The sequence below is a fragment of the Triticum aestivum genome, chromosome 6A (genome assembly GCF_018294505.1).
Source record: "Triticum aestivum cultivar Chinese Spring chromosome 6A, IWGSC CS RefSeq v2.1, whole genome shotgun sequence".
In the NCBI taxonomy this organism is placed as follows: domain Eukaryota; kingdom Viridiplantae; phylum Streptophyta; class Magnoliopsida; order Poales; family Poaceae; genus Triticum; species Triticum aestivum.
Window position 1 is genome coordinate 147,259,201 of NC_057809.1, and position 12,125 is coordinate 147,271,325.

The 12,125-nt window shown below is 44.5% G+C and overlaps 3 protein-coding genes across 3 annotated transcripts; 1 reads left to right on the plus strand and 2 right to left on the minus strand.

Annotated features, from left to right (window-relative positions):
- The first annotated feature begins 246 nt into the window (after window positions 1-246).
- Window positions 247-3,422, plus strand: LOC123132551 (ALA-interacting subunit 3). Its single transcript, XM_044552382.1, has 8 exons — window positions 247-591; window positions 923-981; window positions 1,091-1,165; window positions 1,253-1,366; window positions 1,548-1,618; window positions 2,281-2,578; window positions 2,805-3,094; window positions 3,174-3,422. The coding sequence occupies exons 1-8, from the start codon at window positions 507-509 to the stop codon at window positions 3,226-3,228; spliced, it is 1,047 nt and encodes a 348-aa protein (XP_044408317.1). The 5' UTR covers window positions 247-506; the 3' UTR covers window positions 3,229-3,422.
- A 154-nt stretch (window positions 3,423-3,576) lies between these two features.
- LOC123132550 (ribosomal RNA large subunit methyltransferase I) lies at window positions 3,577-7,774 on the minus strand. Its single transcript, XM_044552381.1, has 8 exons — window positions 7,526-7,774; window positions 6,365-6,590; window positions 6,150-6,284; window positions 5,592-5,814; window positions 5,022-5,208; window positions 4,646-4,830; window positions 4,230-4,367; window positions 3,577-3,899 (listed from the first exon to the last, which is right to left on the minus strand). The coding sequence occupies exons 1-8, from the start codon at window positions 7,653-7,655 to the stop codon at window positions 3,771-3,773; spliced, it is 1,353 nt and encodes a 450-aa protein (XP_044408316.1). The 5' UTR covers window positions 7,656-7,774; the 3' UTR covers window positions 3,577-3,770.
- Window positions 7,775-11,050: 3,276 nt separating this feature from the next.
- Window positions 11,051-11,727, minus strand: LOC123132552 (histone H3.2). Its single transcript, XM_044552383.1, has one exon. The coding sequence runs from the start codon at window positions 11,627-11,629 to the stop codon at window positions 11,219-11,221; it is 411 nt and encodes a 136-aa protein (XP_044408318.1). The 5' UTR covers window positions 11,630-11,727; the 3' UTR covers window positions 11,051-11,218.
- Window positions 11,728-12,125: the final 398 nt, after the last annotated feature.

A 12,125-nucleotide genomic window follows, 5' to 3' on the forward strand; every position in this document is an offset into this window, starting at 1 on the left:
AAGCACACAGCCAATCCCACGTACCCGCCAAACCCCTCCAACCACTCCATCCAACCCACCCGTTACACTACGCATCCAACCCGACCCGAAAACCAGAAACCATCAATCAATCAAGCTTAGAAAAGAGACACCAAGGAGGAAAAATTAGAACCATCTTCTTGGCTTGACCAGTTCAGCCTCCCCATTGGTCGCGCCCGCCGGCTGGGCTCAACGCGCCCGCCACGACCGCCAACTCTTCTCCCCCCACGAGTCAAACCGCCCCGTCTCCCCCTCTCCCTCTCCCTCCCTCCTTTCCTTGTAACCTTCGTAAGAGGAACAGCGGCAGCAACAAGAGCGCCAGGCCAGGCCAGGCCAGCAGACCATCCCCCCTCCCCCATTGCCGCCCGCGGAACCTCGAGCGCGGGACACGTACGCGCAGGAAAAGGCGCGCGCATTTCGGCTGTCGGCGGGGAGGCTTGTTCGCCGGCGGCGGCGTTTCTTGGCGGCCGGGCCGGTCGTTCGGCGGGATGAACAGCGGCGACGCCGCCGGGTCCAGCTCCGGCGGATCCGGGGACGCGGGCGCGCCCAGGAGGGCCTCCAGGAAGCCCAAGTGTGAGATCTCGCGCCTCTCTTTCTTCTCCTTTTGGCTGGGGTTTGGTGGTACAATCGCTTTTTCTCTCTGCAAGTCCAATAAGATGCAATCCTGTGAAGTTTAATATGGTTACTCACTTGGCTACGCGGCCTGGGCGTGGAAAGCTTGCTCATCATCCTTGCCCCATGTGTTGAGAATAGGAGAGTTGACTTCCTTTAGAGCCGGAGCTTGAGCTTCGACTCATCAACCAAATCCTGCAATCCAAAACCACATGCTCGGTCAAATGAAGTTTAGGTGCAACTGCCAAACTTGCTGCCAAATTTATTCATATCTGCTCTTTCGTGTAAGCAGATTCCAAGTTTACGCAGCAGGAGCTCCCAGCTTGCAAGCCAATCCTTACTCCAAAATGGGTAGGTTGACAAGTATTACATCTTTTCTGGCGTGAGTTAGCTTTTGCTATAAAGAGATCATATGTAGGATCACCTCACCTCACAAATGGTTGCACTTGTGTTTATGCAGGTCATTTCGGTGTTTCTTCTTGTCGGTGTCATTTTTGTCCCGATAGGTGTTGCTTCGTTGCTAGCTTCAAATAAGGTATGCTGAATATGGCCTATTCTGATTCAACCACATATATGTACACCATCTTTTGTTAGCTAACGTTTGTTGGTTTCTTTGCCGTAGGTCGTTGAGATTGTTGATCGATACGATGATGCGTGCGTCCCGTCTAATGTTACTGACAAGCTTGCCTACATCCAGAACTCAACGATATCTAAAACCTGCCAAAGGACACTCAAGGTAATGAGCTTAGCTGCATGCTTCTATAGGTCTAATCGTTGGAATGGCACAGTAAAAACCACTAGGCATTATCGTGTAGCATAGTGTGTGATGTGTCAGTTAATTCACAAATATGTATCTTGGTTTAAGAATCAAAGTAACCCTTGTCTGAAACATTTCTTCGTTGTATGTTGGTCTCCAGGTCCCGAAGGATATGAAGCAGCCAATTTTTGTGTATTATCAGTTGAATAACTTCTACCAGAATCATAGGAGGTATGCACTGTGCTTTGCGAGGTTACCAATATGTCAAAGACGTTGAAGTAAATACAACGGGTCTTTGGCTCAAATGTGTGTCCAGTTTTTGCTCCAATAGCATTGAAAATGAATAAAATGAAGAAAAGAAAAAAGCATTGTCAATAATGTTAGCTCACAAATGGATAGTGATTATGCAAAGGAAGGCTTGAACAGCATAAGCTTGAAGTGGGGGTAGGATTTTAGAAGGAAGAAGAGTGGACTAAAATCTGGAAAGGGGAACTATAGATGAGAAGTAATTCATTGTTCTTGTTTATCAGATTTTTGTTTTGCTGGAAATTGCTTGTCTGACTTGACCCTAAGAAACTTGTCTAAACTACTACATGGAATATATGTACACTAAAATAAACCCAACTATCAAGGAAATTATTTAATATTATGTCCACTTTCCAACTAATGTTGCGTAGGCCTCCCACATAATTGCATGAAGAAGTGCCTATAGCCACTACTAATGGCACCTACTGATTGTTGTCCGGATGGCTAAAATGTTGGATATTGACACATCGACATGCAATTTTAGCAGTTAAAGCTCTTTTTTTACTTGCTCAAACAGTTTTTTTGTACTTTGTTTTCCTAGGAGCCTTATACTTTCCCTGCTTACATATCACATTTTTCACATTCAGATATGTTAAGAGCCGGAATGACCAACAGCTAAGAGATGCTAGTAAGGCAAACGAGACCACGCTTTGTGACCCTGAGAAGACCAGAGATGGAATGGCTATTGTTCCATGTGGTCTGATTGCATGGAGCACATTCAATGATACATATACCTTCCAACACAACACTAACAACATATCAATCGACAAGACAGACATCTCTTGGAAGAGTGACAGGGACCACAAATTTGGAAGTGATGTCTTCCCAAAAAACTTCCAGAAAGGTCCTCTTATAGGTGGAAAAACACTCAACGAATCTATACCGGTATGCTTTTGGGTTTCAATTTCACTCAGTATCATAAGATTATTGTTGCATATGTGGTTGACAAGCAATAATTACTCAGGTATATTATGGCTGTCCAATTTAAAGATAAACTGACCTCAGCACGATCATTTTCCATTAGATAGACCAATATATGTTCTTTGAGCAGCCAAAAAGGATAACATTTTGTGCCCCTGAAAGTTACTTATTCTACCTGTCTGCTGTGCAGCTGAGTGAGCAAGAGGACCTTATTGTTTGGATGCGAACTGCCGCGCTTCCTACATTCAGAAAACTGTATGGTAGGATACGTGTTGACCTCAAAGAAAATGACACCATTACTGTTACGCTGGACAACAATTACAACACATATAGCTTTGATGGCAAAAAGAGTTTGGTGCTTTCTACTTCAACTTGGCTTGGTGGAAAGAATGATTTTCTTGGTCTTGCATATCTCACTGTTGGTGGACTCTGCTTCTTCCTGGCATTTGCATTCACCTTACTCTACTTGATAAAACCAAGGTTAGTGGCTTATAAGCTCTCGTATGCCGATCATATTAAGTTGTTACATCGCTGATCTTTTTTTCTGGTCTCCATGCAGAAAATTGGGAGATAACAACTACTTGTCATGGAACAGAAACTCTGCAGGCCACTGATACACTCTGAAAGTTGATTTCCGCATTCAACATCTTGGTCTTATGGTTAACTTGTATCTTTGTACGAAAATAGCAATTTTTGTGTACGAGCTGTTGTCAAAGTACGTGTATCAAGTAGACTTGTGTGTATGAGCAACACGAAAGGGTGTACATTATTATACTGAAATATAGATACACGGTTCTTTTGTTGAAAATTGCATTCTCGAGAGTGAAGATGAATCTGTGGACTGATCTTCATCCCTGTTCAGTGCTGTCAGTTTTAAACAGGTGCATTCTGTTATTCCACTTGATGTATTTTTGCAAAGTAAGTTTTCTTAGAGCATTCTTGCATGTTTTTTTGGAACTCCATAAAGAATAATGATCTGCAATATACGCTGATAAGATAATCATTGAAGGGTTACAAGATACATATGTTCTTGTTCGGAAAATTTCTACACCTAACCTTTATGACTAAAATAGGACATCAAACTAGGGGCACAACTTCAGAAATCAGCTCTTCGGAAATGGTTACTGGTCAGTAGAATGTTTTGACTGTCCCTTCTTCACATTACTCGGAGTAAGTAATTGCTGAGATACTGGCCTTCAGGATATGAAGGGTCGATGGGATGATCGCAAGCTGCTCCTGCTTGACGTAAAACCGTAACCTTTCGACCGGCCATTGATGCAGCACCCTTTAAGTTGGAAGCAAGATGAATTATCATCAACGCGGATAAACAAAAGGGAATTTGCAATGGAATATAGACAAGCTGATTGAATTAACTTTTGTTTTTTACCACCTAGTACGCATGCCAATATGAAAAGAAACTAAAAGGGCCATGAATATTCATCGTAAACCTTCTATGAGTTTTCAGTTTGACATGCTGGAAGACATTAAATTGGATCAATAATACAAACTCCAATTGGCACTGTAATAAAATTCTAGATTTGAGTAAATAGGACCCAAGAATCCATGTGACAAGGTGTACGCTGAGCAGTTCTGCAAGACGGGCAACATAAAATACCTGAATGGTTTTAAGGAAGAGACCACTTTGGGTCATAGCTCCAGAACAGGAGCATGTCATGAGTAACCCCCCTGGCTTTACCACTTGCATTGCAAGAGCGTTCAGGCTTCTGTACATACCGGATGCACTTTGTAGCACCTACAAATACAACAGAGAATCCCCCTTCACTTACATAGAGCAATTGTGGGTTCAAGACTTCAAGTGTACAGACAGTCTGTGAGCCGGATAAAGGGTTTTGCTGATGTTCAGGGTAAATACTAAAGAGCAAGAGTTAGATGCCTACTGAGGCATGAACAAATGATTCATGAACCTTTTGATGTATAACATGCTTCAGAACTTCACATGATCACATCAAAGATGAAATGATGATCAAGCCAAATTAGCAACTACAAGCAGATGCTTCATGGGATGTATACCTTCTTTCGAGGTGCCAACTTTGGAGGATCCAGGATTACCAAGTCCCACAGCTCATTTCTTGAGATAGCACCTTTCATGAATGTAGTTGCATCTTCTTTTAAGAACGAAATTCTCTCAGCATCAAGCTTATTTAGAAGAATATTCTCATTGGCAAGATCTAGTGCAGATCCTGATGAATCAATGCCTGAAAATGGTACTAGTCAGATTGTCGTTTTTACAAGCCAAACCTGTAGAGTGTTATAAAGTGATACTAAAAAGGACACACTGTTGTGGGTTTTCCAAATGAATGATACAACTAGACTATAATTCAACTGTGATGAACTCTCAGAGCATCTGAACAGAGGACTAAAAGGTCCACAGCTTACAGTACTATACCAGTAACATTTGTTGCACCGCCCTTGGCTGCACTAAGAGCAAAACCACCACTGTAACAGCAAAGGTCCAGAACCCTCTGGTCCTTCGAGAGTGTGGATATGAAGTGGCGACTTTCCCGTTGATCTGCATAAAAACCTGTCTTCTGCCCCTCCATAGAGACTAGATAGATGATGCCATTTTCCATAACCTGGATGTAAGAAAAGCACACGTGTTGGAACTACGAGCAACACAAGTATGCAACATAGCAGGTAGAGAAGATTGACAAATACTGCAAGTAAAGCTATTGCAATGCTCTGTTCAGTCCCGCACAACCGCACACACTGTCAGTCTCTTTACACTAGCTGTAGTTGCTAACTTGCTATATTAATTGAGTAGGACAAACCCGGTTCAAAAAGAATATGGCAAAGGCAAAAATGTACTCGAATTGAAGCTAAACCTCCTCGCATTTTTTTTGAAGCTGAACCCTATTACCGTGACTTGCTAAAAATAGATACATTGAACCATAATTTGTAAAATTTTAAAATCAAACTTCCTAGCTTCCTTTAAAAACATTTAAGTCAGCAGGCTCACCTTCACAGTTCCAGAGTATGAAGAGGGTGCAGGTTCTTTTTGTTCTGACATATCTAATCCTTCTTCTTTTAGAATATCAGTTGATGACCTCCACTTTATATGGTTAACATCACTAACTTTGCTAACAAGGGACTGGATTTGTTGCCTATATTTCTCAACCCAAGCAGCAGATGAAGCAATTACAGCAACATCAGCAAATATATCCACTATCAGACCAGATAATCTGCATTTCAAAACATTGAATATTGATAGTTACACTACTATGCATGAATACAAGAATGAGACAACAGGCAAGGTTTCGGAGAGATAGAAAAATGCAAGTCATTCAATGCTCAAGATCAGTATTCTCTGCTGCACATGTCGAAAATACGCAGGGCAATATAACTATCTATTGTTTATACAAAGATATCAAGATACAAAGTTGAACTATTTGGAGACCCATGTGTACTAGAAGTAAAAAATGGTGCTGAATGCTGAACTAACCATGCTCCTTTCAGTGATGGGTATCAAGGTGGTTTCTTTGCTAACTGAAGTATAGCAATGGAGAACAGTATATACCTGTCGCCTTCACTATTGATGAGACGGTAAGCATTTGTATTAGTTGAGGGGAAACCCAAACTACCCCGTAAATCCACCGCAGAACAAAGTCTTTCTTCGAGCAGTCTTTCCATATTTAATGCAGAGGCTGGATCTCTGAGCAAAACAAGAATAGGGGATATTCAGCACAAGCTCTCAAAATCTCAATAACCATAGAACCTCAACAATTGTGTCACCTTTTTGCCTCTTCTTCTAGTTGCATTAGCCGAACACAAAACATAGACACGGAGTTATAGACACCCCATCCGATAGGTTTCTCTGACCCATCAGCTACCAAAACAACATCACCAGTTCTCGGAGGAGGGCGGCCAATTATTCTATCAACAGAACCACTGTACACCATTGGACTCCCGTCTCGGAATATCTGAGTCTTGCCCTTCTTTAGTACCACTTTCGCCAAACCTAAAAAAGGTGCTTGGATGTTAGTATATACTTCGGTTCGAGCGAAGGAAAGAAAGAAGTCCCTACTGGCCATAACCTATGCTTAACCCAAACAAGCGGAATGGGAGATGCTTGATTAATTGATTTCAGCGTTGTGGATGAAATCTAGCCAGCTTTTTGGACAAGGTCCATCATTCCACTTTGTGGTGATGCATGCCACTATTTCGTGAAACTAATTTAAACAAAGGATGAACCGTTTTTAGGAGACTGTAACTACTATCGTTTCTAGCTGTTGTTATTACCTATGTTTTTAAAGCGTCCCTAAGGCGACGCCTAGGCGACGCCTAGGCGTCGAAGCGCTCCCCCTCCGCTTTGGAAAATCGACCGCTTTGGGCGCCTAGGCGTCCAAAGCGCCCGCCTAGGCGTCGCCTAGGCGCCAAAGCGCCCCCCCTCCCTAAGGCGGTAAGGCGTCGCCTTAAAAACATAGGTTATTACCATATAAATGTCCCTTAGGGGAAGTAGAACTTTTAACAGTTGACAACCTCTGGCTTGGAGGATTATGAGCAAGTAAAATTAGCAATATAGGTCCTCATAACAGGCCATGAAACAATGACCAAACATTAACAGTTGTTTACCACTCGCTACAACTGTATCAAGCAATGAGCGTCCAAGCTCAGGAAATGGACGCATTGGCAAACGGCCGGCCCATGACCAGATCGAAAGGCAACACGGGAAACAAATGCGCAGTTCACTTGGTCGTTTCAACAAACAGCTCGTCGCCATGGCGCTCCCATTCGCCGCCACACGTAGGATAGAAGGGACGAGCACAAACTTCGCTGCACGGGATGAGCAGAAACGAGCGCCTCGGCGGGGGAGAGGACCACAGTAAATCCGTTCGACAGAATGCCGGCAGTGACTAGGCGAGCGCAGGCGCGAGATGAGTAAAGGACGTGGACCTTTGCGGTCGGCGGCGAGCTCTTCCAGGGCGGAGGAGGAGGAGGCGACGGCGGAAGCGGGCCTCGCGAGGCGCGCCCTGACGAGGGCGGGTACAGACGCAGGAGCCGCGGCGCCGCAGGCGCGGAGCATCGCGTAGCTCGTGCTGGCGCTGCGTATAGCAGCCGACGTTCGCCACAAAGTTAACCGAGACTTGTGGATTGGTATTTCCTCTTCAAGTTGCGCATCTTGTGTCACTGCGATGTGGGGCCTTCATCGAGGCCAGGCCACTGAAGAAGTGAAGAGTGGAACGCTCCCGTTCGACTCGCTGCTTCTTGTCGGGGGCCAGTCGCGAGCGCCGCCGCAGCCGCCGCAATCATCGACGCCAGAGCGTCTGCGTGCGACTCTTTGGCGACGACGCGGCGGTCTGCACTTCGTCGGGCCACCTTCTCGGTAACCGCGCCGCCCTTTCTCTTCCTTCTCTATGCTCGCGTCGCGTGTGCTCGGTTGTCGGTTTGCGTCCTACAGTATTGTTTTTTGGGGGCACTGCCGCACCGCAGAGGGTCGCGCAGCTATTGTAGAAGTATGATTTTGTGCTCGTCATTGCAACTTGATTGTTGTGACCATGCATTGGTGGATTCACAGTTGCTCGGAGGCCTTGTTCTGAATTTGGTTTTCTGAACGTGGACTGGTTGGAGGCAATACATCATGGCCCCTAAGGTTCAGACATCTAACTACACTAGGGTGTATAGGTTCAGTGGCAACTTCTGAACTAGAACAGAGTTGCTGGTACAATGGTAACTTCTGAGATTGTTACTTGCTTGGAGATCAAATATGATTTTGTTATTTGCTATGGCCTATGGTTCTCATTTTGTATATTTACTTGCCCAGTTCGTCTTGGCTTCATGGATTCATAACACTTGCGGTGTTACTGTCCTTTATGTTGACATCCTCTAGGAGTATATTTATCTTTGTAGACACAATTGGTATCAATCTCGAAGTTTAATTTTTCTTTTTGGAGTCATCTTTTGTTGCCAGCTTCATTTTTTGTTGCCAATGCATGCATCCGAATGTGTAACTTTAATCAATAAATTGCCTGCCATTGCCTAGTTGTGCCTTTGTGTAATTTAGAACATTTCTTGCTTGATAAGGTTTGTGATGCTTAGTTTCAGTTCTAATTTTGGGATATAACAGTAGCATCGGTTGCATGACCTTGATTTGGTCATGTCTCGCCCCCCCTGCCATTTAATGTCAGTTTGAACAAATCAGTGGAGCAATGTGTTGTATGCATATCCGCTTGCTGAGCTTTCAGTTTGATGCAACATTGTCCCTCCAGATAAAATTGTAATACTGTGACTGCTTTTCCCATATTCCCATAAATTTCTTGTTGATAGAATATATCATATATTTGCTACAGACAGATTAGTTGCATGCATAATGTCCAAAGAAATTTCTTTTCTATGCCGTGAAATATGTTATTCTGTTTCATTCTTTACCACCAAGTAGTAGCTGAACATTTTTATTCCTGGAAATGCTACCTGGCCCTAAAATCTTGATATACGGTTAATTCCATGGTTCATGCCACCTATTTATGTCTGGCAGGACTGGCATAACATCCGAGCTTGCAACTTCATGGTGTCAAACATGGTACCCATCCGGCATTCCTCATGATGCATGAAAGGTTACAATGGTGAAGTGCAGGCCCGTATGGCAAGCATGTGCAGAGTGTGCGATTGCACAGGGCCCCTAAAAGTTTGAGGCCCCCAAAATTATCTTAAATATCATTTAATAGTACTAATCAGAAAATAATCAAGAAATGGTAGATTTGCAGTGCAACGTTCCACTTTCCAATGCCAACTAGTAGTTCCAAATTCCAAGGCCAACAAATACACAAGCGCACACATTTCTTTTCAACCCCTCTCTCTCTATTTTAAATGATAGTTAATCGTATTAATCAATGCTCATTGGGATTATAACTTTTTTCCATGCAGCATACTATCTGGAACTACTACTAGTAGTACAACAGAGTATTGTTTTCCGGTCTCCATTATCCTGGAAACAATTTATTGCACAAATAAAGAAATTCGAGGGAAGCAATGGATTCATATATGCTCCGCTCTCATCCATTAGTTTTTCTTCTCCTCATGTATCGCCCTTGCATTATTATAGAGAATATTATGTTTATAGTAGTATTCCAAATAAGTAGTAATATAATGATTTCATAATTAGTATTTCTATATATTTTTAGGTGGAACTAGTATTTCTTTTTAAAAGGCCTAATTTTATATATCGCACCGGGCCCCCGAATTTTCAGGTACGGCCCTGGTGAAGTGGTATACTACAATGAACTCTGCTGAACAACAGCTTAGCTGAGGTCAGGAAGAAGTTTCAGGATGCGTTGATCATGTACCCCAACAAGCACACTGTAATGTTTGAACTGTTCCAACATCCAAATGCTCATGTTAAGTTCGGTTAAATATTGTCCTTGCAGATTTGCTTCATATTTACATTTAACAGCAAAGTTGACTGGTCTGGTGATGATCTCAGGGCTAGTGTACGGGGCTAGAGCTTCCTGTGGATATGATGGCAGAACTTACTGTTTCAATCAACATGCTTGTCGTGGAAACAGTAAGGTAGTGAAGAGCGGAGAGCATGTGGAGAAGAGAACGGCAGAAGCAGCAAAGAAGATGATAGCCTATATAGTAATCAGTGGGTCCTTTTCGTACCCACCTTTCGATCTTTCAAAGCTCTGCAGCCCATAGGCATCATCAACTAGTTAGATATACAATGTTGCTTAAAATGCTATCACAGAATTTATCTCTTGCAGATGATTGATCAAAATAGCAGTGCGGATGTGCTGGGAAATGATCAGGTTTGAACTTCAAACCTTGATGAAAGTTCAGACTCCGGATCACAGTTCACTCCCAATTCCCAAATGAACGAATTGCAGTTCCTGCAAACACATTCCAGCTACTCATTCACAAGAACCGCAGTTGGTTCAACAATTTTTGTGGCCTTGATGTTAATCCATATTCATAATTTGACAGAAAAAAAAAACATGGTAAGCAGCAAGCACAAACCAGAAGCAATCCAGCAGACCGTATTTCAACCTCAATCTTGGATTCAGAAAGCCTAATATTCAGACTAAGTAAAAATTCACAAGATGAAGATGTATTCTGAAATAGAGTATAAGCAGATGACTTACACTGCAATCTAAGAACTAGTTACCCTTACAATCTAAGACAAAATATACTGTACTACATTGTACCAAAAGAATGGTGAGTATCATGCTTCTCTTGTAGGCTTATAGGAAGTGAGGTTTGTATCAGACTGATTTAATCACAACATCGACGCCAAACTGCAAATAAATTACAACTCCTCTTTCACAGGCTCTGGTTCAATATTTTTGCCAACCCACACAGAAATCACCCACACCAGCCGCAATTTTAATTTTGAAGTAGATCCATTCGAAAGATGCATTCAGATTACAGAACGCCTGACAGACAAACTATAGCCAGTAATTCAGAGGGTGGAGACAAGCACAGAAATAAGAGAATAATTCAGAGGGATTTTATCTCATCCTGGTAGCCATATTTCATCGATATAAGTAGTACATCGAAGCACAGCAACAAGCCAGTTACATAGGAGCGACGCACACATGGAACACGACGGGAACAGGGAGCCTAAAACACCTAGCAGTGCGGCGAGCGAGGCGCCTAGGCGCGCTCCCCGCGGATGCGGCGGGCGAGCTGGATGTCCTTGGGCATGATGGTGACGCGCTTGGCGTGGATGGCGCAGAGGTTGGTGTCCTCGAAGAGGCCGACGAGGTAGGCCTCGGCGGCCTCCTGCAGGGCGGAGACGGCGGAGCTCTGGAAGCGGAGGTCGGTCTTGAAGTCCTGCGCGATCTCGCGGACCAGGCGCTGGAAGGGCAGCTTGCGGATGAGCAGCTCCGTGCTCTTCTGGTACTTGCGGATCTCGCGCAGCGCCACGGTGCCCGGGCGGAAGCGGTGCGGCTTCTTCACGCCGCCGGTCGCCGGGGCCGACTTGCGCGCCGCCTTGGTCGCCAGCTGCTTCCGCGGGGCCTTGCCGCCGGTGGACTTGCGCGCCGTCTGCTTCGTGCGGGCCATCGCGGGGGGTGCTGGGGGCGCTGGGATGGGAGATCGGAGAGGCTGCTCGGGTGTTTTGAAGTGGAGCGGGGGAGATTGCTTTGCGGTGTGGAAATGGAGGGGAGACGAGGGGGAATAAATAGGAGGCGGATGGATTTGGTGCTCGGAGCGCGGATCCGGAATTCGGCCGCGGGTGGGGGAGGGGAGACAGGAGCCGTCGGATGGCGTATGAGTGAAGGGTGCCGATCGATTTTGTAGGCGTCGCGCGGATCGCGATCCGTGGGCGGGGACTGCTGGCGAATGGCAGACTGCCATCTGGCAGCTGCTTCACGTCTCGACGCGGCCACACTGCTCACGCGGCTACGCGGGCCAACTCAATCACAGTAGGACTGTAGCAGTATGGCCGTCCCAGCACATTGCTCTAACTTTTCATGGCTCTTTAATTCAAACGAATTCCATATGTTTTTTAGGATTCAGATTCATAGGGTTTTTTTCCATATATAACCTGTTTAATTTG